This window comes from Acinonyx jubatus, chromosome D2, assembly GCF_027475565.1.
Source record: "Acinonyx jubatus isolate Ajub_Pintada_27869175 chromosome D2, VMU_Ajub_asm_v1.0, whole genome shotgun sequence".
Taxonomy (NCBI): domain Eukaryota; kingdom Metazoa; phylum Chordata; class Mammalia; order Carnivora; family Felidae; genus Acinonyx; species Acinonyx jubatus.
In genome coordinates this window covers 13,022,197-13,046,331 of record NC_069393.1, presented here as the reverse complement: position 1 = coordinate 13,046,331, position 24,135 = coordinate 13,022,197, and the positions used below count along the sequence as shown (strand labels likewise).

General features: G+C 39.0%; 1 protein-coding gene across 4 annotated transcripts in view; it reads right to left on the bottom strand.

The window, feature by feature from the left end:
* The window catches only part of PRKG1 (protein kinase cGMP-dependent 1), a 1,240,511-nt gene that overhangs the window by 1,049,497 nt on the left and 166,879 nt on the right, over window positions 1–24,135 (bottom strand). For 2 of the 4 annotated variants that reach the window (XM_027049866.2, XM_027049865.2), the window contains exon 2: window positions 22,128–22,294. In XM_027049866.2, the coding sequence (XP_026905667.1) occupies window positions 22,128–22,294 (167 nt within the window). Of the gene's footprint in view, window positions 1–22,127; window positions 22,295–23,827; window positions 24,066–24,135 lie in introns of those variants that run through there. The other 2 variants (XM_027049867.2, XM_027049868.2) reach the window with 2 other exon arrangements.

Genomic DNA, 24,135 nt, shown 5'->3' with positions numbered 1-24,135 from the left:
GCTCCTAGCATGTGCCTTGCTTGTAGTTCTGTACGATTAACAGTTGTTGACTACACTGACTGAACCAACCATCTCCTGGAGTTGAAATCTGATTCTCTGAACATGAGATAAGAAAGTGAGACAGAACTGAGTTTGAAACCTGCCTCACGAGGTGATCCTAATACACAGAGAGATATATCCACCCTCTATACTTCACTTTTCATCAGAAAAATGGGTGTGATAACCTGCTTCATAGGATTATTCTCAGGATGTGATGAATTAGTGTACCCAAAATAAATAAACCTAATTTCTATTCGTTTACCCTGATTGCAGCCCCTGGATGTTTAAAGGACACACTTCATCTCTCCTTCAAATGATAGCCTTTCTTTTTCTTTTTTTTTTTTTTTTTCAAAGTTTTTTATTTATTTTTGGGACAGAGAGAGACAGAGCATGAACGGGGGAGGGGCAGAAAGAGAGGGAGACACAGAATCGGAAACAGGCTCCAGGCTCCGAGCCATCAGCCCAGAGCCTGACACGGCTCTCGAACTCACGGACCGCGAGATCGTGACCTGGCTGAAGTCAGGCGCTTAACCGACTGCGCCACCCAGGCGCCCCTCTTTTTCTTTTTTTCTTTAAGTTGATTTATTTTGAGAGACAGAGAGCAAACAGGGGAGAGGCACAGAGAGGGGGACAGAGAGAATCCCAAGCGTTGTCAGTGCAGAGCCTGGTACGGGGCTGAAACTCATGAAGTGGGAGATCATAACCTGAGCCAAAATCAAGCATTGGACACTTAGCCGACTGAGCCACCCAGGCGCCCCTCAAATGATAGCCTTTCAAAATGAAGTATCTTGCCCTTTATTCTTCAAGCTAATTAGCTTGAATTTAAGTTGTCCTTATATTCATTGACTTATGAGTTCATTCAACAAATATTTATTGGGTACCCACCATTTGAAAGATACATAAATCCTGGTCATGATGGAGGATACAACTAAAAGGGAAATTTACATAACTCAAAATCAGGGTCAAAGGATTTGTTAAGGAATAGACAGCTGTATACGATTATCCCTTGATGAACCAGCCTATCTTCCTTTCCCTTCCTTTCCCTTTTCCTTCCCTTTCCCTTCCCTTCCCTTCCTTTCCTTTCCTTCCTTCTTTATCCCTAGACTTTCTGATTCAATATGTCTAAGGTGGGCTGAAAATTTTCATTTCTTACGAGTTTTCTGGTGATTCTGATGCTGTTGTTTCAGGGAACACATCTCAAGAGCCAGTGAACCACACTATAGTGATATTTGCCCAAGAGAAAGAGAGGAAATTTGGGGAGGCAGAAGTTACTTTAAAAAAAGAAAAAATTCCCAGGAGTTGGATGAAGAAGGTGGTGTTAGCTCTGGCCTTAAGATACAGGAAAGGATACGAACAAGGTTTCATGTTTTTCACCTTTGGGGTGGAAATGTTCCTATCTGAATAAATATGACAGAGAGTTTGATAAATCCTATGATTGGAAATAACTTGAAGAGAAAGTATAAATCTGTCAGATGGAAGTACATGGCAAGAATTATGTGAAAAGAGCGTATGCCGTAGGTTTGTTGGTAGAAACGAATATATACTAGCGCAAAGGAAATCAGAGGCATTTTCAATGTATAACTAATATGTCCAAGAGTCAAATGAGCCCACCTACATGATGGCCTCATGAGGCCTCTGTCCTAAAGAACATAGAGTCTAGTCAGGTGTCTTAGCTATTCCACTGTTGGTGTTTCTTGATTCCAGAAATTGCCTATTCTATTAAAACACATTTAATCTGCCACATCATTGGTAAATTGATGAAGACATTCACAAGCTCTTATACGCCGTCTTTTCCCTAAAAGAAAAAAACGATACTCACGGTGTAGAAGCAAAACCATTGCACGTGTGCAACACAGGACGCTGACTGTAAGGAACCGCTGAATGCACCCAGAGTGCTATTCTGGGGCAGGGCAAACACAGATTGTGAGTCAGCTGCAACCTCAAAGGTACGATTCGAAGAAACATTTGAAACTGCAGAGCTGAAGGGAAATGATGTCGAAAGGAAATATAATCCATTAACCCCACTGATGGAAAACACAGTCTGTGAGTAATGAACAGAAGTGCGACGCGTCAAACTTCATGCACCCATTCCACAACTACAGATACGTTGAGTCAGCAGCTGGTCACGAAGTGGCGTGCCCAGTGCTGTGCCAGAGCTCACTCCGCTCAGCAAAGTGAGACCGGCGTTCAGGCATGAGGCTGGCGGTCTGAAACCGGCCACGAGGACAGCACTCCCATCACAAACACCAGCAAAGACTACAAACAAGGTTTGTCTCCCAGCATCAACTGTTAAGCATTTACCATTTTTAATCCTGAAGTTCCCACCATCTGAGACTAGTGTCATAAAACTTTTGATGATGTGCACATCTTAAGCAGATGAGGAGACAGTTAAGTATCTGAATCTCCTATGCTAATTTCTGATGCTAACAAGAGTTAGTGTACATTTCTGAAAAATGTTTACAACGGCCTTAAATGAGTGCTAAGGGTTCCCACATTCATGATCCTATCCGCCCCTCTACACAAGAACCATTTGAGGAAGGTACTATTAATTCAGATTTTACAGGGAATGAAATAAATACAGGCTCATCAAAGTTAAATAAAATGTTCAAGACTTTTTCTTGACCAGTTGACATTACTGTATCGCTAAGTCAAAAACATATTTAGACGATTCTTTATGCCTCGACCTTGGAAGCAGAAATAATTGAGCTCAAGTTGAAAAGCAGCTCTCTATTATTGTGAATAAAAAAATAATTCAAAGAGTTTTAGATTCCATTTGTTTAAGCATAAGAGAAGACATCCTCATAGTAACAGATTTGATGAGATTCAATCCTCTCAAAATCTTTAGGACATATACCTTGACCTTATATAATACAGCTAATCAAGCTTCATCTTTGATATACTTGGGTGTTTTAACTTGTTTTACTATTATTATTTTAAGTGTTATTTATTTAAGTAATCTCTACACCCAGTGTGGGGCTCAAACCCACGACCTTGAGATCAAGAGTCACATGTTCTTCTGACTGAGCCAGCCTGGTGCCCCTATCTGGGCCTTTTTAGAAATAAATATATTTAGTATGATGAATTGAAGAAATATATTTGTCATGCATGGGAAAAGTTTAATAAACTCAAGTTTCATTTTAGTTACAGGCCAAGCATTATAAGATACGAAAAGCTCAACATTTTTACCCAATTTTTTCTAATTTTCTTTGCTTTCCTTGGGGCAAAGTTTAACTCAACCAGTTCTCTATTGGGCATAATGAGATATGCTTCTGCACTGATGAAAGTTTATACATGATTTTGTGAATCTCTATTACTACTATCAAAAAATATTACTGGACTCTGAAAAATGTCAAGTGACCCACAGCGTGATCACAATATGGTATACTGCCCTCCAAAATGTCATCTTCGGAAAGTTGAGAATTTACATATGTGTACGTGCACGCGCACACACACACACACACACACACACACACACACACACACACCCCACCTCTAAGGATCTTAATCTGAAGTTTGCACAGTCCAAATGATGTTCTGTTAGATCAAACAAATAATTTTTTAAAGTTGTGGCTTATTAAATTTCAACAGAGAAGTCAGAAAGCTTAAAAGACTAAACATAGGAGATTTAAAAAATTAAATAAAAGTCTCATCTAGAAGGAAAACAAGTACTTTTCAGAACTAAATGTTTAATATCTTCTTAAAATTTTCAGAAGCTAAAATAATTTATCAATTTTCATTACCTGTAAGAAGATAATTCTAGATTTAAAGGGAATTTAATATAGCTGTGTGTGTGTGTGTGTGTGTGTGTGTGTGTGTGTGTGTGTGAGAGAGAGAGAGAGAGAGAGAGAGAGAGGTTTTTACATGCGTGTAGGTGTGTGTATAAATTCCCTAAAATAAACTGTGAAGCTTTGGTGTTGGGAAGGATATTTAACATTCAAACAAGATTAGACTAATAATTATTTTTGTTAAATAAATGAAACATTTACTATGTGATGGGCCCCACTAGGCTCTGGAGAACACCCCACAAGGTTTCTACTCACATCGACCTGAGATTCTGGTAGACCATAGATGTTCTTTAAAATCCTTGTCTTCATTTAATATTTACAACTATAAAATTCTACCAATAAATTAAGAAAGCATATTTGATACACAGGCTTGCAGATGTGCAAATAAATACACAAGAATTCCATCACTCCCACGGGAGAGGTCTGGAACATAGCATGTGGTTCCACAAACAGACTGACCTATCGAGATATATACACATGAACAGATCCTGGACAGGAGATAGGGCCAATTTTCCCAAGAGCAAATTATCAAGAAATAGGAACTATTTTTCTTTCATGTTGAAAACTCAGCCTCAAGTTTTTTCAGATGGGACATAATATGCCCTGTGTGCCAATTTACAGTTGGCCGATTATAAAATACTCTCTTTCCAATTTGTTTTCTTATTAAACATTATCTTCGGATTTGATTCCTTATTCCAAAATGTACTTTTTAATATTATAGGGTTTATGAATCTTGCATAAAAACATCTTTAAACTCAAATACACTTGTCTAACTTGTAAGCTACACAGTGCTGGGGAAAAGAGGCAACATGTGCCTTCAGTGGGACGTTAGGTGAGGCTTGGAGAATTAGCAGCTCGTAAGGGGTGATGCAATTTGATTATATGGATGTGACTCATTCTTTCACCATGCAGTGTGATCTCTGGAATTGCTATCTGGAAGCAAATGTGTGAGGTAAATACTCTTAAAAAAAAAAAAACATAAATACTCACTCATCCTAATTTCTTCATCCTGGATAACCACTAAATATAAGGCACAGCCTGAAAGATCACTGAAATGCTAGTTTTTCTCCATTAGTGATAAATACGCATTAAACATGTGGCCTGCAATATGAAAAATGAGTTATAAGATTAATTCAAAAGCTTACAGGAGGACACACACTATCAAGTGTATACTAATCTCTGTCCTGTGTAATTAACTTCATTTTAATGAGACCAACATGTGGTAAATGTGTGCTATGTGCAGGCACCGGAGTAAGTACTGGGGTCACAGAGAACATCCGTGGTTCCTGACCAGAAGCCGCTTATGAGACAGACAAATATGGTGGAGCGTTCCCAAAGTTTCGTTCTCTACATTTCAGGAAGAGAATGCTTGACCAATTTTGTACCGGACGGGTGGCTACCTTTACAGAGATCACTTTTTCTAGCTTTCCTTGTAGCTGAGTTATGGGCGAGAGCGTAAGAACAGGGTGAAGCTCCATGCTTTCTCAGACCTCATCTTGCCCCCCCTCTACAGGATGGACCTCCAACATGGCAGTGGCCCAGCTTCAACTCTGAGTGGGGTGATCCCCCTCGGGTGGCCCTAGAGCAACAATATGGAAGAAACCTAGGTGCCTGAACAACCAGACGGACAGCATAGCCCCTCTCACCTCAAGGATATGAAGGCCAAGAGGAATAAACATATATCTTATTCTAACCATAATGCTGTGAGGGCTTTTATACAACTGAGCAGATCCCTAACGTGGTAAATCCGCGATAGACGACTGTACGCCAGACGCTCCCCGACAGCCTTGCTTCTCAATCTGTTCCATTTCTGGGAAGAGCAACTCCATTATTCTACTTGTTCAGGCCACAAGTCTGGAATCCTCAACTCCTGTCTTATCTGGTGTACCATTTCCAGTCCAATCCATTAATAAATAGTACTGGCTGAACTTCCGACCACAGTTCTCCAACTTGACCATTTTTTACCACCTTCACTTTCACGGTCTCAGTCCAAGTCAGCATGAACCCTTCTTGACTGCTTCTACAGTTGCCCAACTGATATCCCTGCTTCCCTCCCTGCTACCGCAGAATTTCTGTGCCCGCAAGGAAGCCATACATTAGAGAGCCATACATTGAGCACTTCAGCTCAAATTCTCCTGGGTATTCCCATCTTGATTACAAGATGATAATAATAAAAGTCCTTAACATGGACTCCAAGCCCATTTGGAGCTCTGTGATATCAACGAATTCCTTACCTGAGTCCCCACCCCACCCCATAATCAATCACTCCACTCCAGCCACACTGGTTTCCATTACCGTTCCTTGAACACGTCAACCACAACCCATCTTAGGTCTTTGCACATTTGTATTCCCTTGGCCGAAATGGTCTTCCTCTGGATATTAGCGTGGAACACTGTCATCTGCTCATTTCTCTGCTTCTGCTCAACATTCAGCTCAAAGAGGACTTCCTCTACTACTGTGTATAACATCACAATTCCGTCCCCGTCCTGAAGGTCATTCTCTACCTCCTTACCACGCTTTGGCTTTCATAGCACTTATCACCAACCTATTACACACACACACACACTCTCACACACACACACACACATTATAAATGTTTGTTTCATATCTTCTCAATGAGGCAATAAACACAACGTGAACAGACATTTTGTATCCTTTGGTCTCTACTATAACCCAAACACTCAGAATAATCGAACAATGCCTGGCACATAGCATATGCAAAGTACATTTTTTTCTAATATAATTTATTGTCAAATTGGTAACACAGTGTGTGTGAAGTGTGCTCTTGGTTTTTGGGATAGATTCCCATGGTTCATCACTTACACACAACATCCAGTGCTCATCCCAACAAGTGTCCTCCTCAATGCCCATCCCCCCCACACACCCCCATCAAGTTCTCTGTATTTAAGAGGCTCTTGTGGTTTGCCTCCCTCCCTCTCTGTTTGTAACTATTTTTTTCCCCTTCCAAAGGATACAGGAGTGCAAAATAAGCATTTCTTAATAAATTACATGAATGAATGAAACACAGTGTGACCAGAGGGCTTATAGAGAGGGACATAAAGGATATTCCGGCAACTTCATAGAAGAGAACCCAGCCTAGTAGGGAAGGGTCAGAGACGGCTTCTTAGCAGAACCACCTCGTACAGTGACTCTAAAGAGTGGTGATGTCTTAGTGTGTGTATCCCGAGCAGAGGAAAACAAGAGAACGTTCGAGGAAGTTGAACCAAAGCCACGGAGTGGTGAGTACAGAATCTAGTTGGGAAGCAGGGGCAGATCAGTGAGTGACGGCTACCCCGAGACACAGGACTTGATGCTTGACATATTTATTATTTGACAAATGAGAAAAGGATGATTTATAAGTTTTAGAATTCCCCTAGGCTTACTTAGCTAGTTCCGTGGCAAAACCAAGATTCAAGTCCCGATCTGCCAAGTTCCAGAACCCAGCTCTCTTTATTTCACTGCAGAGTCTGCTATCCTAAGGAGTTTGGAATTTATCATGGAAAAGCCCTGGAAAATGGCAAGCAAGGAGATGGCATGAACTCATTGGTCTTTTAGGAAGGTTTTGTTCATGGTAGTGCAGAGAATGTATCAAAGCGGAAGAAGTCCAGGAAGAGCAAGATCTGTAGGAATTGGTGGGAAAATTCAGGCAAGAAGTTCCGAAGACCTGAAACAAAGCGGTAACTGACAGCAATAAGGACCTGAGGGTAAGCAGACATGGGGCCTGGAGTAATCCCCAAGGCTCCAGTGTGGGCCAGGGTTGCAGGAGAAATGAGGTGTCGCCCAGGAAGTTGGGAAATGCAGTCAGGTGCAGAGAGGGTTACTCTAAGCACTTGAAGCTGGTCACAGAGCCACTTACCAGATGGACCTGGAGGAAACTCCCAAGATTAATGGCTCAGTCCAACGGCCATGCCTCCACAAGACAACTAAACTAAATGGCCAAAGCTTATAATATAAAGCACACAAAGACAAAAGGCAGAAACCTAACTCAGCAGTCTATTTAAGTAAAAAACAAACAAACTCTCCACGCTTTGTGAGAACACGAAACAGAATGCACTGTTGTAGAAAATACTAACCTAGAACTTGCATAAAAAAACAAATTCTAAAATTAAGTTCCCATTCCAAATAATGTCGTATGTGTGCTCAATTGGAGTAAGCCTTTTATCCTCTAACGTTACTGATGTGCTAAGATCTGCCTTTGGGAGAAGAAACCAGAAACTTGACTTCCCAAGAAAAATCAATGAAAGCAGCAAGTTGTTTGCTTGTTTTCTAAACTTCTCCCGAGACAATACTTAGGAGGATGGTGGTAAGATACCAAACACAAGCATATGCACCTGCAAACGAAAACGCTCTTTGCAAAACACATCACAAGAGAATTACATGGACATGTCCCAAACATTTACTTAGCGGTAAGAATTTATAAAGAGACATCCAAAAGACAGCTGCCAATTTCGGTTTCCACATGCATTGAGGGGACCACTCTGCGACCATGTGTAAAATGACATATTCTCTTTTTTCATTTGAAACCATCCATGATATTAGATGCATTACTGCTCTGAACCTTCCAAATATAAAATGCTACATTTTCTAGAATTCTTTTAAGTAAGAAATAAGCACAATATAAAACTACTTTCTTCTCTGAAAATGCTGATTGGATTCAAAGGATATTTGATTCCTTTATTCCTTAGAGCTGTAATTAAAATTACAAAAAAAAAAAAAATCAGCACCCTACTACACTAATTCAGGATAATCACTGGGGAACCCAATTAAATTCCCAAATCTTGAACATTAAAAAGTGTCCAAACAGAACCCACAAAATGCATCAAGGATACCTTTCAAACTGTGAAATGCAATGTAATTAACAGAATAATAAGCACTTCAACGCAACTGACTTGCCCACTGTTAATCAGTATTGGCTATTTACTCTAGATTTAAATGTCCGCCTTAAAAGAAACTTTTGTTTCTAACTTACCAGGACTCTACTTAAAAGGCTTTTGTTACAAACTTCCAGTTATAAAAGAAACAAGTCCCGCAGATATAACATACAGCGTGGGGACTACAGTTAATAACACTGGATGGCATAATTGAAAGTTGCTAAGACAATAAATCTTAAAAGTTCTCATCACAAGAAACAAAATGTAACCATGTGCGGTGATGGATGCTACTAGACTTACTGTGGTCATCATTTCACAATAGCATGAATATCAAATCCTTATGTCATACACCTAAAACGAACACTATACGACAATAAACAAAACTTATGTCAACTGTACTACAATAAACCAAAATAAATAAAAATGAAAGACATTTGTTTTGTAACATGATCCTTCGTGTGCGCTATTCAGGGGTGGGGGAGTCAATATCTGGTATTTTAAACCTTAAACTAACCCAGTGTGTTTTCTGGAACAAGCATCTAGTTGGTCATATTTGTCTTCAGGTCACACGGCTTTAGGTGGTGGTTCTCAAAGTTAGTTTCACAACCTCTTGATACTAACAAAACTCACTGAAAAGTTCAAAAAGATTTTGCTTCTTTGGGTTATATCTATTGATGTTTATTCCATTAGACCTTAACACAGGAAATTTTTTGACACATGTATTCACTTGAAAATAAAAAACTTAACACATGTACAAAATGCATATTTATAAAATTAACTATATTTTAAAAACGAGAATGTTACTAACAAGCATGCCATTGTTTGACACTTTTTGGGAATCCAATTGATGAAGAGGGCCGCATCCTCTGCTTTGGCATCCTACCTTCTAGAAAATTCTACTGTACACACATGACCGACAAATAACGTGTTCCCGTTACAAGACCTCAAGCTTTGACCTCAAAGAGCCCCTACAAGTTTCCCCAGACCAGACTTCAAGAACTGCTCCTTCAAAAAAAATTAGCGGGATTATACTGGAAGGAATTTTTAGTTGGCTGCAAAGATTTTACATTAAAGAATGTTAAAGCATTTATGAATACCCCTATCTATGACATCTGTAAAATTACAAAATTCACCCATTTAATCTGTGGCAGGTACAACGAACACTCTAACCACAAGAGAACTTCCGCCGGTCTTCTCTCTCTGCCCTGTTTTATTAACAGGAGACCTTCACGTCCACATTCAGACCTCTCACCTGGGCTGTCACACAGGTGTCACCCATGTGGTCTCTCCATGGGAACCTGAACTTCCCACTGCCAGGAAGGGGCTCCTGATGGCACTTCTTCACCATGAACTCCTCACCCTTCTTCCCATCTCAGAACACAGCACCGCCACTCACCCAACCTCTTCAGTCAACAGCCTAAGCGTCCCCCAATTTATCTTTCACCCTCATCTAACATCTCTGAGCTGCCCAAATTCACCAGCCGTCCCTCACGCCCCGTGCCATCATCCCAGCCCAAGCCAGCATTCCACTTTGCTTGGATTACTGCCGTCCACAACCTCCCAACAGGACCCCCTGTGGACCCCACCACTCCACAGTACGTGTTCGCCACCCTCAATTATTAGCGGTATCCGTTTTTCTACTCATAAAACCTGAGTCTTCTCATGCCCCATCTCAGCCTAAACTCCAGTGCTCTCTAAATGTCTTGGAATAAAACTGAACCGCCTCCAGCATCCTGCAAGTGACCTTGCCAACCTCAAATCCTGACACTGGCTTCTTTTTCTTTACCACGCCAAGCCTTCCCCACCTCATCACTTTTCTACTTACAGGTGCCCTCATCTGGAACCTCTATCCACACTTTTGCGTGTCTGGCTCCTCCTTGGCATTCAGGTCTCAGCTCAAATCATACCCTCTCAGGAAAGTCCTCCCTGACCCACCTGATCATTGCCAGACCCACCTATGAGTCTCTCTTCTATCACCCTGTTTTATCAATTTACTCAGAGCCCCGGTAATTATCCAGAAGTATCGTGCTTACTTTCGTGAATGTTCTTTGCCCTTTTCCCTTACCACCATCGCCAGGATGCAGGGTCTGGAAGACACGGACTGTGTGTGTCTTGTTCACTATCCTACCTCAGTGTCCCCTGAGACACGGTCAGCACTGGGAAAGCACTTGTAGGAACTGAACAGCAGGCACAAATAAATACTCAGATGAATCAATAGGTGAGTCATAATAAAGAAACTGTATTGCCAAAAGAATTTCATGAAATACTTTCTTTGCGGTGCTCAACCGTCGAGGGATTTACCAGGAATTTCATGTACTCATGGACGACACTCAGTCAAATCCACACTCTGCTTTATGACTCCAACACCCTTCCTACTTTTGTAGAAACTCGCCATATGGAGGGAAGAAGAGAATGGTAGTTGAGCGATGCCTGCTATGTATATATGGAACCTAATTCTGAACACGAAGAAAAATCTGCTGGAACACTCTTCCTATTATTTCATGTGACTTTGACCTCTAGAACTGATGTGAGAAATAAAAACCTAAATTCACAGGATTAATGAAAAGAAATGTCAAGACTTTCCATAGAAGTTATCTTAATTTTAAGAAAATGGCATGAAAATTGTTCTAAAAAACCTATAAATTAAGTATTTTTCTTTGCGGACTGAGTTTTAAATCACTTGGGAGCCTTATCATCAATACTTATGATTATTGTTGTTACTCTATTTTCCTTATAAATTTGAATCTAACCACTGACAGAATCCTACAGATTATAGTAACAACCCCATCATCTCCTAAAATATAATGTGAACTCTGGGAAGCAATCGTTTCATGTAAATTCATATACACGCATGGGCACAACAGGCTGAGTCAATAAAAATCTTTGCACTGGAAATATTGGAGCAAATTATACAAATCTTTTCAAAAATGACTTTAATTTAGAACATTGGGGACACCATAAATATATAGTAAGAATACTGCTGAAGGTATTAAATATTCTAAAACAGTACAAAACACAATAAAAGAATAATATAAAATGATGCTCTGTAAAAACAAGTTAAATATAAAATATGATACTGAATTATAATCTTCTAATCACATAAATTAAAAAAAATTGATGAGTATGTAAATGGCTTTCAGTTAAAAGTTATTATAATGGGCTATTAAACTCTAATGGAAAAAAATACTCCCACTTTTTGCCAGTGGGAAATAAGTGATATTTTAAAGAAGCATGATCAGTTCCTGAAGGAAAATTTTAAGCACATTGACTGTTAATTATGATTTCGTGAAAAGTTTTAGCTTTCCTCTGTAAATACACCATTGCGCATTGGTATTGGTGACATGGGAAACCACCTTTCATAATACTTTGGCCACCTTCACCAGATGATTTTTCTAGTACAGCTTTGCTATTGATAAATGAACAGAGTAATTTAATCGGCTTTGATAATGAAAAGTATACAAAGTGACCTAAGTGTTCTTGTTTAGTTACATAAAATTGCACAGAGTAAATAGTAAATATTCTGTCTTGTTTTAAAATCATTTGCTTCCATATATTCCTTTGAATAACTAAACGGTGGCTTCATTATACACAAAAACAACCAGCTTTGGTGAAGATGGGCAAATAATGCAGAAAAAATGACATTATATAAATCAGTAACATAAATAGAGTCAATAATAATTTCTTGATATTTTAAATATGCATAAAATGTGAATTTTCAGGAATTAATGTTAATACCATCTTAAATCATCTATCATACTTTTATGTCTCCGTGCACTACCTAAGAAGCTTTCGGGGCGCCTGGGTGGCTCAGTCCCTTAAGCGATGGACTTTGGCTCAGGTCACGATCTCACCATTCCTGAGTTCAAGCCCAGCATCGGGCTCTGAGCTGACAGCTCAGAGCCTGGAACCTGCTTCAGATTCTGTGTCTCCCTCTCTCTCTGCCCCTCCCCCGTTTGTGCTCTGTCTCTCTCTCTCTCTGTCTCAAAACTGAGTAAAAGTTAAAAAAAAAAAAAGAAGAAGAAGCTTTAGCACAAAAACATTTTCATTTTCATCAGAAAGGAGTTTGCAGAAGGGCCTAGATATAAAGATCAGACTCAGACTTCAACCTTCCAAAGCTGCAGTAGTTAATTTCAGATAACGTATGTGCTATCACAGGCTGCATTTCTCAAATGCGGAGTCATGGGAGAATTCCAATAAGGACTTCAGAGACCAATTCCAATTGGTCCTTTGTCCTGGGGTGGGGGTGGGGGGCTGTTGCCATGGCAGTCACACCAGGCAGCTTCTTTGTGCTGGGAAGTAGCTCCTATCTGCCCAGCCCTTTGAGCACATGCCAACACAAATGCTAACCATTCAGGGATTTTTCATTAGAGGAATGGATATTAACAGCATTAGTCTATCCAGCCCCCCACAAAAATCATTCAAAATCTTGTTAAAAGTCTCTGCAGAAATACATCTATGTGATTTTGAATTGAACCCACAACAATGTCAGAAGCCTGTTTAACGTTCAGCATGCAAGCCAGCCAACAGTTTCACATAGTGATGGCCGAAGTAAGTTTTCCCTCATTAGCAGAAAATCCATGCCTTATCACACTACTGCCAAAAAGTTACTAATATCTATTTTCTTACCATTTTTTTCAGCTACGCTGTTTTCATTTTTAATGTTCACTGAAAATACATTTTTTAACTTTAAAATTTGCCATTCTCTCAAAACTGCAGAATGGAGGGATGGATATTGTAGCAAAATGAACCAGCACAGAAATAAAACCTGTAACTGTTATGAACTAATTGTAAGAAAAAAATACTTATACCTTTTTAACATAACCTATGATCTCCTTTATCAATTTCAGTATCTTTTTTTTTTTCTTTTTTTAATAATGGCTTTCCAACTTTTTTGGTCTCAAACAAAACAAAACAAAACAAAACAAACCAACAACAACAAAAAAAAAAACACAAAAAACCAACCACAGCGATTTTCAAAGATTTTAGCTTTCAGGAGTCCTCAAAGGTAAGGAGCCACACTATTTCCCTCCTTAATGTAATAAATTCAATTCCACCATTAACAGTTTGGAAAGAAAACAGAGGACATTAGTAGAACCACAATGTGATAAGGCTATTTTTACAAAATCACACAAAGATGTAGGTAGCCTAATGAGTATTAACGAACATTATCCTTCAGGGGTGCCTGGGTGGCTCAGTTGGTTAAGCATCTGAGTTCAGCTCAGGTCTCGATCTCACGGTTTATGAGTATGAGCCCCGCATAGGGCTCTGTGCTGACAGCTCGGAGCCTGGAGCCGGCTTCGGATTCTGTGTCTCCCTCTCTCTCTGCCCCTCCCCCTGCTTGTGCTCTGTCTCTCTCTCTCTCTCCTTCAAAAATAAACAAAAAAAAAAAAAGAACATCATCCTTCAGAATAAATTTTCAATAAATTATGTCCTTAAAGCATCTTGTTAATTTTTCCTGACTTGTACAACAAATGTCATTACTTTATGATGGTGCATATATATTAGCAACAAAGGGAAAAAGTATCACTCCGCTTCATCACCTACCCCTGTTCGTCAAATCTGTCACTAAATGACTTGGAATTATTTCCAAATATAAAACATACCCTCACAGAAAAAAGACAAAAAAGAAAAAAAATAAGCATATACAAAAATATGTACTGTCCTCTAAGGACAATTTATAAAGAATTCTTCAAATACATTGTGGAAAAAGAACACAGAAGCAAAAATAAATATATTCCCAGCTTCCTGCTTTCAAAAGGACAACTCTCATTTAGATTATAAATGTGGATCTATTCCTTGACAGATAATTCCTCTTACACCAACTTAAGTACATGCCTTCATGGACAAAAATACCACCCTCCAGGATTTCTTACAAAGATACAAAAAGCACAAACCAAGAAGATTGATATATTTGACTACAGTAAATTTAGTAACTTCTGTTCATCAGCAGATTTCACAAACCGGTAAAAATTAAAGCTATAGACTGAGAAAGATACTTTGCAATGCATGTAATCAACAGTGATGAAAATCTGAAACTAGGTAAAGTCAACCAATCCAAAGGGAGAAACTGGCAGAAAACCACAACAGACACTTCACAAAAGAACCACAGACAGCTCAGGAACATATGAATAGATGCTCAGCCGCATTAGTAACCTAGAGCAAAATAACTGGAAATAATCAGAATATAATCCTTAGCAGAAAGGACAAATTGGGTTATACAGCGCAACATTGAATGGAAGCAAAAAAAATGAAGTAACAGAAAAACTCATGTGGTATTATTAGATTTCAATCATAGGGTACAAAAACACTTCAAAGTAACCACCACATTGCGTGTAGAGGCAAGTGTGAGAGGAAGCCTTCAGAGGGCCAGGTGCTCAAAGACTAGCTACTAGGACTCTCATTCACAAACCCACAGACTGAGAATGTGGGAGTTTAGGGAAGGGACAGAGATGCCTTATGATTCAGCCGCAGGGAATCCCTCCTCCACCCCCACGAACTTCCTCCAAGCAGGTGCCTTGGAGTCACGGCTGGAATGCCTCCCGAGATGCTGTTCTTGCCACCCCATCAACCTGCTCCTTTCACTCCCGGAGCATGTTATCAGCAGCATATTGATTCCAAAGTCTTCCCTGGAACTGGCATTTCTTTGCTCTTCAAGATTCTTGAAGACTAATTCCCTTTTCAAGAGACAGCATTTTCAGTATCTAAAACATTATCCTCTCTTCCTAGACTCCCCATCTATACGTGAAACAATGTCTAAACGTATATGCATGTGTGTATACACACACACAATTTATGTATATATAAAATATATATAAATATAAAAAAATATTTTTATTTATATATATTTTTATTTATATATATTTTTATTTATATATATTTTATATATGTAAAATATATAAAATATATATATAAAAATTGTATGTGTATACACACACGCATATACACACTATATATATATGTATATATATATACACACACACACATATATATATATATACATATATATATGTATATATACACACACACACGCACACATGTGCGTGTGTGTGTGTGTATATATATATTGACCTGGACCTGGTCAAGTCTATCAAAGGCTTTTTTGAAGCTTGGCACTCCAAAATAAACATGATACCCCATGCCATCTAAATATCTCGGTCCCTTGTCTTCACCGTTGACTCCATAAATGAAATAGAGTTTACTATTTTGCATTTAATACTTCCAGATTCTCTTGGCTTACGAGAACTTCTTATAAATAGACGTCTGCTTTGTTCTTTCTATAAGCAGGGCATAGGTTTGCTCTTTAACATTAACATTATAACCACGGTCCAATGAAAGAACAGTAGAAAACTTTAAGTGCATGGGTATTTCAACTATTTTAAAGATAGCTTTCAGAGGAACGAGAAAAACTCCTAAGGCCAAAAGGCAACCCCTGATTTTGGAGAACAAAACTGTCTGTTTCTCATGTTAAAGTTACTGGGAGAGCTCATTCATATGAAAATGCATTCAGTTCCCTCATACTCTCAGGTAGTGTTTTGAATGCCAATGGCACGGTGAGGCTCATCATTAATGTTCAATTTTCTAAAAAATCCCTCTTTGAATGTCAGCTTTCATACATCATTTAATTATATAAAGACAGCAAGAATGTTTCAGTGGGAAAGGGGAACAGCGCTTGAAGTATCATCAAGTTATGTGAGGTAACTTTGAAGGGTGGCCGGCAGGATGGTTCGTGTCCACACTGAAGCATCAGCAGTGTTAGACATCAGCCGAACACGCAGACCTGGTTACCAACCCACGGAGAAAACAGGTGACCCCATGACTTGGTCTTCAGAAGGAAAAAGGGCAATCTTGGTACAGTGAGAACGGAAAGGGGAAGCTAGCTCCTGAGTGTTGATGTCAACAGTCAAATATCACTTAGCATCCGTGTACAAAGGTCATATTAAAAGTGTGCAAAGAGCTTCTTTAAAAAGCCTGTGTGAAAAAAAAGATCAATGCTTTTCATTACATGCAGAAAAAATAGGTCCTTCAAGGTGCACGGCGGAGTTGAGTCACAAACAAGTAAGGACACAGAGGTGGGCCAAGATTCAGCCAAGTCACAGCTGCTCTTTCAATAAGGAAGAGGAAACAGTAAGAGGAGAGGGCTGAATGGTCGAAGATCAATGGAGAGGGTCAATAAGCAGTTCAATGTTCAAAGGGGGCAGAGAGGCCTAAGAGATATTCATAGAAAACATCTGGGTTATTCTCTTCTGGAACTATTGTCATTCAAGTTCTAGTCTTTCCTTGAAAATAATCAAACCATATATATATTTTTTTTTTTACCCTATGGTTTAATGCTGTGCATCTTCTATGGGCTTTTCAAACTGGGATAATAATACATAATACATAATACATAACACATAATACATAATAAATATGTCACACGAGTACTCCTAATCCGTACTTGGAAAGTTAACATTGCCCAGTCATCATGCATGGGCGACGCCAGAGCAGATGGCCCAGGTTTGCACCTCAAAAGACTGATTGTAAGATCCTGGCCAATTCATTCAGCTGGCCTATCATCAGGTCTTTTAGCTATTAACATGCAGATAATATAATACCTACTTCCTAAGGGGTACTATGAAGATTAAAATTTAATACCTATAAAATGATTGAACAGTACCTGGTGTTTATACGTAGTTGATAAAAAGCTATCATCATTAAAGAATGGATAATTTCATAGCCTCATAAAAGAATGGATAATTTCATTAAAAAGTTTAACTTAAACCTCATAACCTCATAAAAGAATGGATAATTTCATTAAAAAGTTTAACTTAAAATAGCCAAGGCTCAAAGAACACTAAATACATAGCTTGCTGCCTTTTAGAAAACAAAATATAATCTACCTGCTCCCACAATGAAATATCACAGAAAACATGCAAAACCAGTATCGCTAAGCAAATCAGCCACTTTGATGGATACAAATTCAACACTTTTCAATGTGAAAATATTCGATTAGGTTCACAGAAAAGATGTTTTAATCACATCACCATCACAAGTCACTAAACCAGACTATGTTTTGTGTTGGATGATAGAAGGCTAAAATGTATCTTTATGATAAGAAAAGGCAAGGCAAGAACGGAAGGACAGTTTCAAATTTCACATCATAATTAAGGCCAATGTCTAAGAAAATAAACTGTATTCAAGTACTTGATAAGACTCATTTACACAGTTGAAAACGTAATTAAAATGTAAAGAGAGCCTTAGCAATGTAACCTACTTAAACTGCTGTCTTCAGAAACGAACTCCAAACAATTCTGATCAAAACTTGAAACTGAAACTTCTCTAAGCCAGCAATTTTAAGTATCTGAAAGTCACACGACTCCTTTTGCTTGAAAATACATGATAATATATTTACACTACCCCCAGATGATTTTTCCCCAGTCATCCTAATTAGTGAAGTCTTACCGTATGACTATTCTCTTTTGCTAAAACGATGAGAAATTCTGGCATTTAGGTGTGCAATCATACTTGGGACCCTGCCCAGCTAAAATAAAAATCACTTAAGGCACATGTTAAACCGCATTACACAAAGAAACTTCATTTAAGTAAAGAGAGACAGAGAAAATTGGACTGATATTCCATGTAAACTCCCTGGGTGTTTTTCTGAATGTCTGGATAATAAGCAAGTTTGTGAATGATCTTGCATAGCCCACTCACCCATTGTTGCCATGGCATACTCTTTATAAATATTAATGTTTGCAGATGAAAAAAATCCATCTCTATCAAGAACATTGCTATCTAAATTTTGAGAAGATTAAATACGCTGATAAAAAAACTAATTAAACAATGAAACATTTCTTCAATTAAAACTTAAAAAAATTCAAATGATGTTTTCTTTTTTTAATTTGAAATTATTTTGACACAAGGATATTAGCACGAGATCAGCCAAAGTTACATGGAACTGGTTAGAATCACAGCTTGGGGACAGATCGGCCTCATTTTATAAGATTATCGTCATTTTACTGAGTTTAAACTAAAGTATAGCAAGAGAATCACTGCAGAATCTGTGACTCTGAATATTTATATACTATTTAAAACCCTGTTTTAAAAATGATAATTAAGATAGCTTGCTATTTAGTCAATCCAGAAGTAAAAGGAAGATAAATAAAATTTATTAAAATTAGCTTGTAGCAATGGAGGAAAGATGAGTATCTTTACCTTTACCTAGGAAAGGCTGCCATCGGTATTTCTTCATTTTGTCATAAATATGTTTGCGTGTATGGTTACGCGTGTGTGTGTGTGTGTGTGTGTGTGTGTGTGCACAAAATTTTCATTTTCCTATTTCACATCCCCTTATCATGTATCATAAGATGGCCTGACTACATCTCACTATTTAAGTATGAGTTGTACAACATAGTATTTAAATTAGGGCATATCAAGGAGAAGAGTAAATATTACCCAAGGACTTTGTACTCTTTTGGGGGGAAAGTGCCAGTGGATTTTCAGTTATGCTCAGAATCTTTACCGCACCGTAGGTGGAGCTATGACCTCGTTGCTGTCTTTATTTGGAGCTCAAGCATGGTCTGAGGAGATGCACACAGAGGCAGAGTTGACAACGAGTGGACCTGGGAGGGTGAATTTAATGCGTCAACTAGCTAGGTCATGATCACCGGATACTCTTGGTCCAATATCATCCTAGATCCTTCTGGGAAGGAAGTTAAAGTTAGCACATAAATCCGTAGACTGCAAGCCACAGATGACCTTCCTAATGTTGGTGGGCTTCATCCAATCAGTTGAAGGCCTCAACAGAAAAAAGACTGACCTCCACGGAAGAAGGAATTCTGCCAGCAGTCGGCCTTCAGATTTGAATTGTAGCATCAACTCTTTCCTAGATCTCCAGCCTGCTCACCTTACTGTGTAGATTTTGGGTTTCCCAGTACCCACAGTTACATGATCCAATTCCTTAAAATAAATATCTACCCATCGATATCTAGCTATCTATCTATCTATCTATCTATCTATCTATTTATCTATCCATCAATATCTACCTACCTACCTACCTACCTACCTACCTATCTATTGGCTCTGTTTCTCTGGAGAACCCTAACACATAGCCCTACAGTCAAAAGCTGGAGCTCTGAATCCAGATTACCGTGGTTCAATCCTAATTCTACTATGAGTTAGTTGGGAGACCCAGGCAAATTACTTAACCTCATTGGGCCTCTGTCTCTTCATCTATAAAGAAAAATAATAAATATTGCCCTTTACTTCATAGGATTGTTTTGAAGATTAAATAAATTTTATACATGGAGTGTGTTTGTGAAAGCATGCTCCGTATGTTGGGCATTGCTCTAAGCACTCAATAAACATCAACTGTGATTTCTAAGCTTCTTCTAACATAGCTAGTGGGCTTGCAGTTAGTCTTAGAAAACAGAATAGTATGCATAAACAATATTTTTTTTTAGAAAAATTTGCAAGGTTGTGCAGAAACCTATTTTCGTAAGAGATACTCAACATAAAGGCGAAGTGAACACACAGGTTTTCAAAATATCCATTTCTTGAATGGATTTTCAATAATTAGCATTTGCAAAAGGCTGAAGTAAGGTATATACCTCGCTTTACCACAATAGGTATGTTCTTACAAACGTGCCTGACAACGAATTAACTGAAAAATCAACTATGAAACCACTGATATACTGTAATCTAAGAAATGCTTTAACTTGGTTTGTAATTGTTAGCACTCCTTAACACATCCCTCTGTATTTACAGGTTACGCTCGGCCTTGATCTATTTCTCGCCTCTTTCTCATCCATTTTGCTCACTACCCACATACGCTCTCGCCCTATAATTTCATCTCCTTCCCCTGCAATTGTCTGGCAAGTGAATACTGCTTGTGTTTTTGTTTACTGGGTCTTGCTTTTATCCAGAAGAAAGCCTAGCTGAACATTTATGTCTTTTTGGCCTGGGGGGAAACTTTAGAACACTGACACAAAAGCCGAACACTTCTAGAGAAAAAAAAAAAAAAAAAAAAGACAGAAATTACGAGTTAAAAGTTGAATGCCTAATATATGTCAAAAAAAGATTACAAAGGAAAATTAAAAGGTGAATGACATATGCAGGAAGAACATTTCTTATATACTGTCAGGTATTTGATGGAAATAATACCACTCACTGCTATTTTTTAACATTTTACACTGTACATTACACATTTTTTACTCAGACTGTTTCATATTAACTTCATAACAATCTTGTAAAGACAGAAAAAGCAGGACATTCCAATATCAGCGTTAAGGACAATTTGGGCCAGATAATTCTTTGTTGTAGGCGTCTGCCTGGCAAAGTGGAGTTCCTGGGTTTTACCCACAAGATGCCAGAAGCCTCTCCCCCCAACCCCGACCCGTCCCCATTGCAATTGTGACAACCAAAACTGTCCCGAGGCATTGCCAAATGTCCTGTGGAGGGACAGAACCACCACCAGTTGAGAACCACTGTCAGAAACAAGTAGTGCCTTTTTTAAAAATATATAAATTAGTTAAACTCAGAGAAGTGATGTCACATGCCCAAATACGCCCCTTCTCTTAACAACCTATAAACTTGACAATTCTAGGAGATTGCCATGAATGCTTTGGTTAAAACACCAATCACCACCTGTAAACTGATTGTGATTTCTGTATGGCCACTCTGTGATCTTATAGGCACCTCTGAACTCACTTTCTCCTTGGCTGGTCTGGTCATGACCTCAGGCTTTTGTTCCCCCCCCCCGCGCCCCCCCCCCCCGAAAGAAAACATGGCATTATAAGCTCCAAGCCAGAAATAAACAATACGAAAATCTGTCTGGGCATAAAATAAATTTGTATGGTGCCTCCCTCAATTGTTTTTTTTCCAAACGGTTTCTATCTTCATTTGCGCAACATCTATGGAACAATCTATCACTCTTATTAATTAGGCAGCTAACAGGCCATCTGACCGGTCTGATTTATCTCTTTCACACACATATAAAATGCTGAAAACACTCTCTTTTTATAGAAGCACAATAGCAGGAAACCCAGTCATATCCTGAAAATGAAAAGTAGAGTTGACACTTTGATTATCTGACCAAGAATACTTCCCGACGGTCCCAAGTTTCTCTGGAAGCTTCGTGAGCTTGCTCAACGACCTGACAGTGTGCAGACTTACACAGCACAGTAAACAGCGTTTCTTTCCTTCACACTGTCACCCTTTCCCCAGGTCTAAAAAATATCCTCGACTCTCAGATGAATATTCTCAACACAAACCCTTTGTACAACTAGTCAACCACTGTATTTAAGTCGTGTCCCGCCTCTTTTCAAACTGTTTCCCAACAACAAAAGAGGGAAACATGGAACCGTCCCCTGGAATCCATGGCCTTCTGTGTGTGGGCTGATTAAGACGAAAAGGGAATATTTGAATGTCAGAGGCTCAGGGTTACGAACCATACCTTCCATGACATACACCAGTGACCCCACGTCTCCTTCTTTGATGATGCAGCTGTCTTTGCCATATTCCACTGGGTACATACAATCCACAATCTCCTGGATCTGCGACAGCTCCAAGTTCTTCATAAAGTCATTGTCAAGGATAGCTTCCTTTATGAGATCCTTGGACCTAGGGAAAGAGAGGGAAGATTTACTGGCACATCTGACAAGCGTTTTCATAGTCTGTGAAGTTGAGCAGAGCCATAGAGTGTTCTGGCACACTACGATGCATTTTCGTGTTAGGAATCCAATCGTATTCTGAAATACCTAGGAACAAAGTAATTCTGTGGCAGTAGGAAAGGCGCTGAGAAAATTTCCTTTAAATACACTATCATTTAATGCACATGTGACCAACCAATAAACAAACCAAAGTGTGAAATTCCATTTTGTTTCAGAATGTTCTTTAATCACGAAGATTGGGAGAAAGCCAGTAGATGAGCATTTTAAATTGAAGTTTGCAACTTAGTTTAAGAATAAATGCGAACAAGGGGCGCCCGGGAGGCTCAGTCGGTTAAGCATCCGACTTGCGCTCAGGTCGCGATCTTGCGGGGTCCAGGGGTTCGAGCCCCGCGTCGGGCTCTGTGCTCACAGCTCAGAGCCTGGAGCCTGCTTCCGATTCTGTGTCCCCCCTCTCTCTGCCCCTCCTCTGCTCACACTCTGTCTCTTTCTCTCTCTCAAAAATAAATACACATTTAAAAACGTTTTTAAAAATAAATGTGAACAAGAGGCAATAAATCTTTTTAAAAATTTTTCATGGCACAAACACTCTTACCGCTATCTTTACATATTATAAAAGAACATTAGGATGTATTGTACTATATATAATTACAGTAAAAAATTATTTGTTTGCTTATTTGTATGCGATTCTTCCACTAGACTTTATGCTCCACGTGGATGGGGATCATTTTTACTTTTCTCTCTATGCCAAGTGTCAACACAATGTTAGTTACGGTGCAGGTGCTCGAGAGTAATATTTGGGTTAAAAAACTGGTAAGAATTGGACTCCTAATTAGCCGTTTGAAACAACCGGTAGAAACATGGTAGTTCCTCATCCATACTTAACATATTTTCAGAGAAAATCTCCTTTTTGAAGCAGTTTAGGGTGAGGTGCCCAGGAAGATAAAACTTTACTGCACAACATGTTTTTAAACACGACATGATTTAGACATGGATTAAATGGGTAGTCGGCGGGAAAGATATTTTTACAAATCCTATCATTGGAATTCAAAGTGGTCACCCGGGAAAGTGTTGCCGAGCTTAACGATGGTGGTAATTTGAGTCTCTCTCTTGAATCCCTTACCAGGGACTGTGACAGAGCAACTAAAAATTTTCACGAAGAATGGTAACGGTATGGGGGAAATTCCTACACTATATTTAGGTGAAAAAGCAGAAGACAGAATTGTTGTTAGACTAAGAGAATATTTTATGTGAGAACTTAGAGATAGGAGAATTTAGAGAATAAGGCAATTTAGAAGAGAAGAAAACCAGGAGGTGTCACCTCACCTCCATCAGTATGGCCGCCATCAAAAAGGTAAGAGATAACAGATGCTGCGAGGATGTAGAGGAAAGGGAGCCCTCGCGCACGGTCAGTGGGAATGGAAATTGGTGCAGCCACTATGGAAAGCAGAATGGAGGTTTCTTACAAGATTAAAAATAGACCTACCATATGATCCAGTAATTCCACTTCTGGGAATATAACCAAAAGAAACAAAAACACTAACTTTAAAAGATTATCTGCAGCCCATGTCCATAGCAGCATTATTTACAATAGCCTAGACATGGTAACAACGGGAGCGTCTACAGATGAATGAAGAATACGCAGAACGTATACACACGCACGCGCGCGCTATGGAACATCATTCAGCCATAAAAGAGGAAGTCCGACCATTTGTGACAACCGGAATGAACTTTGAAGGCATTATGTCAAGTGACATAAGTCATAGAAAAACAAAGTACTATATGACCTCACTT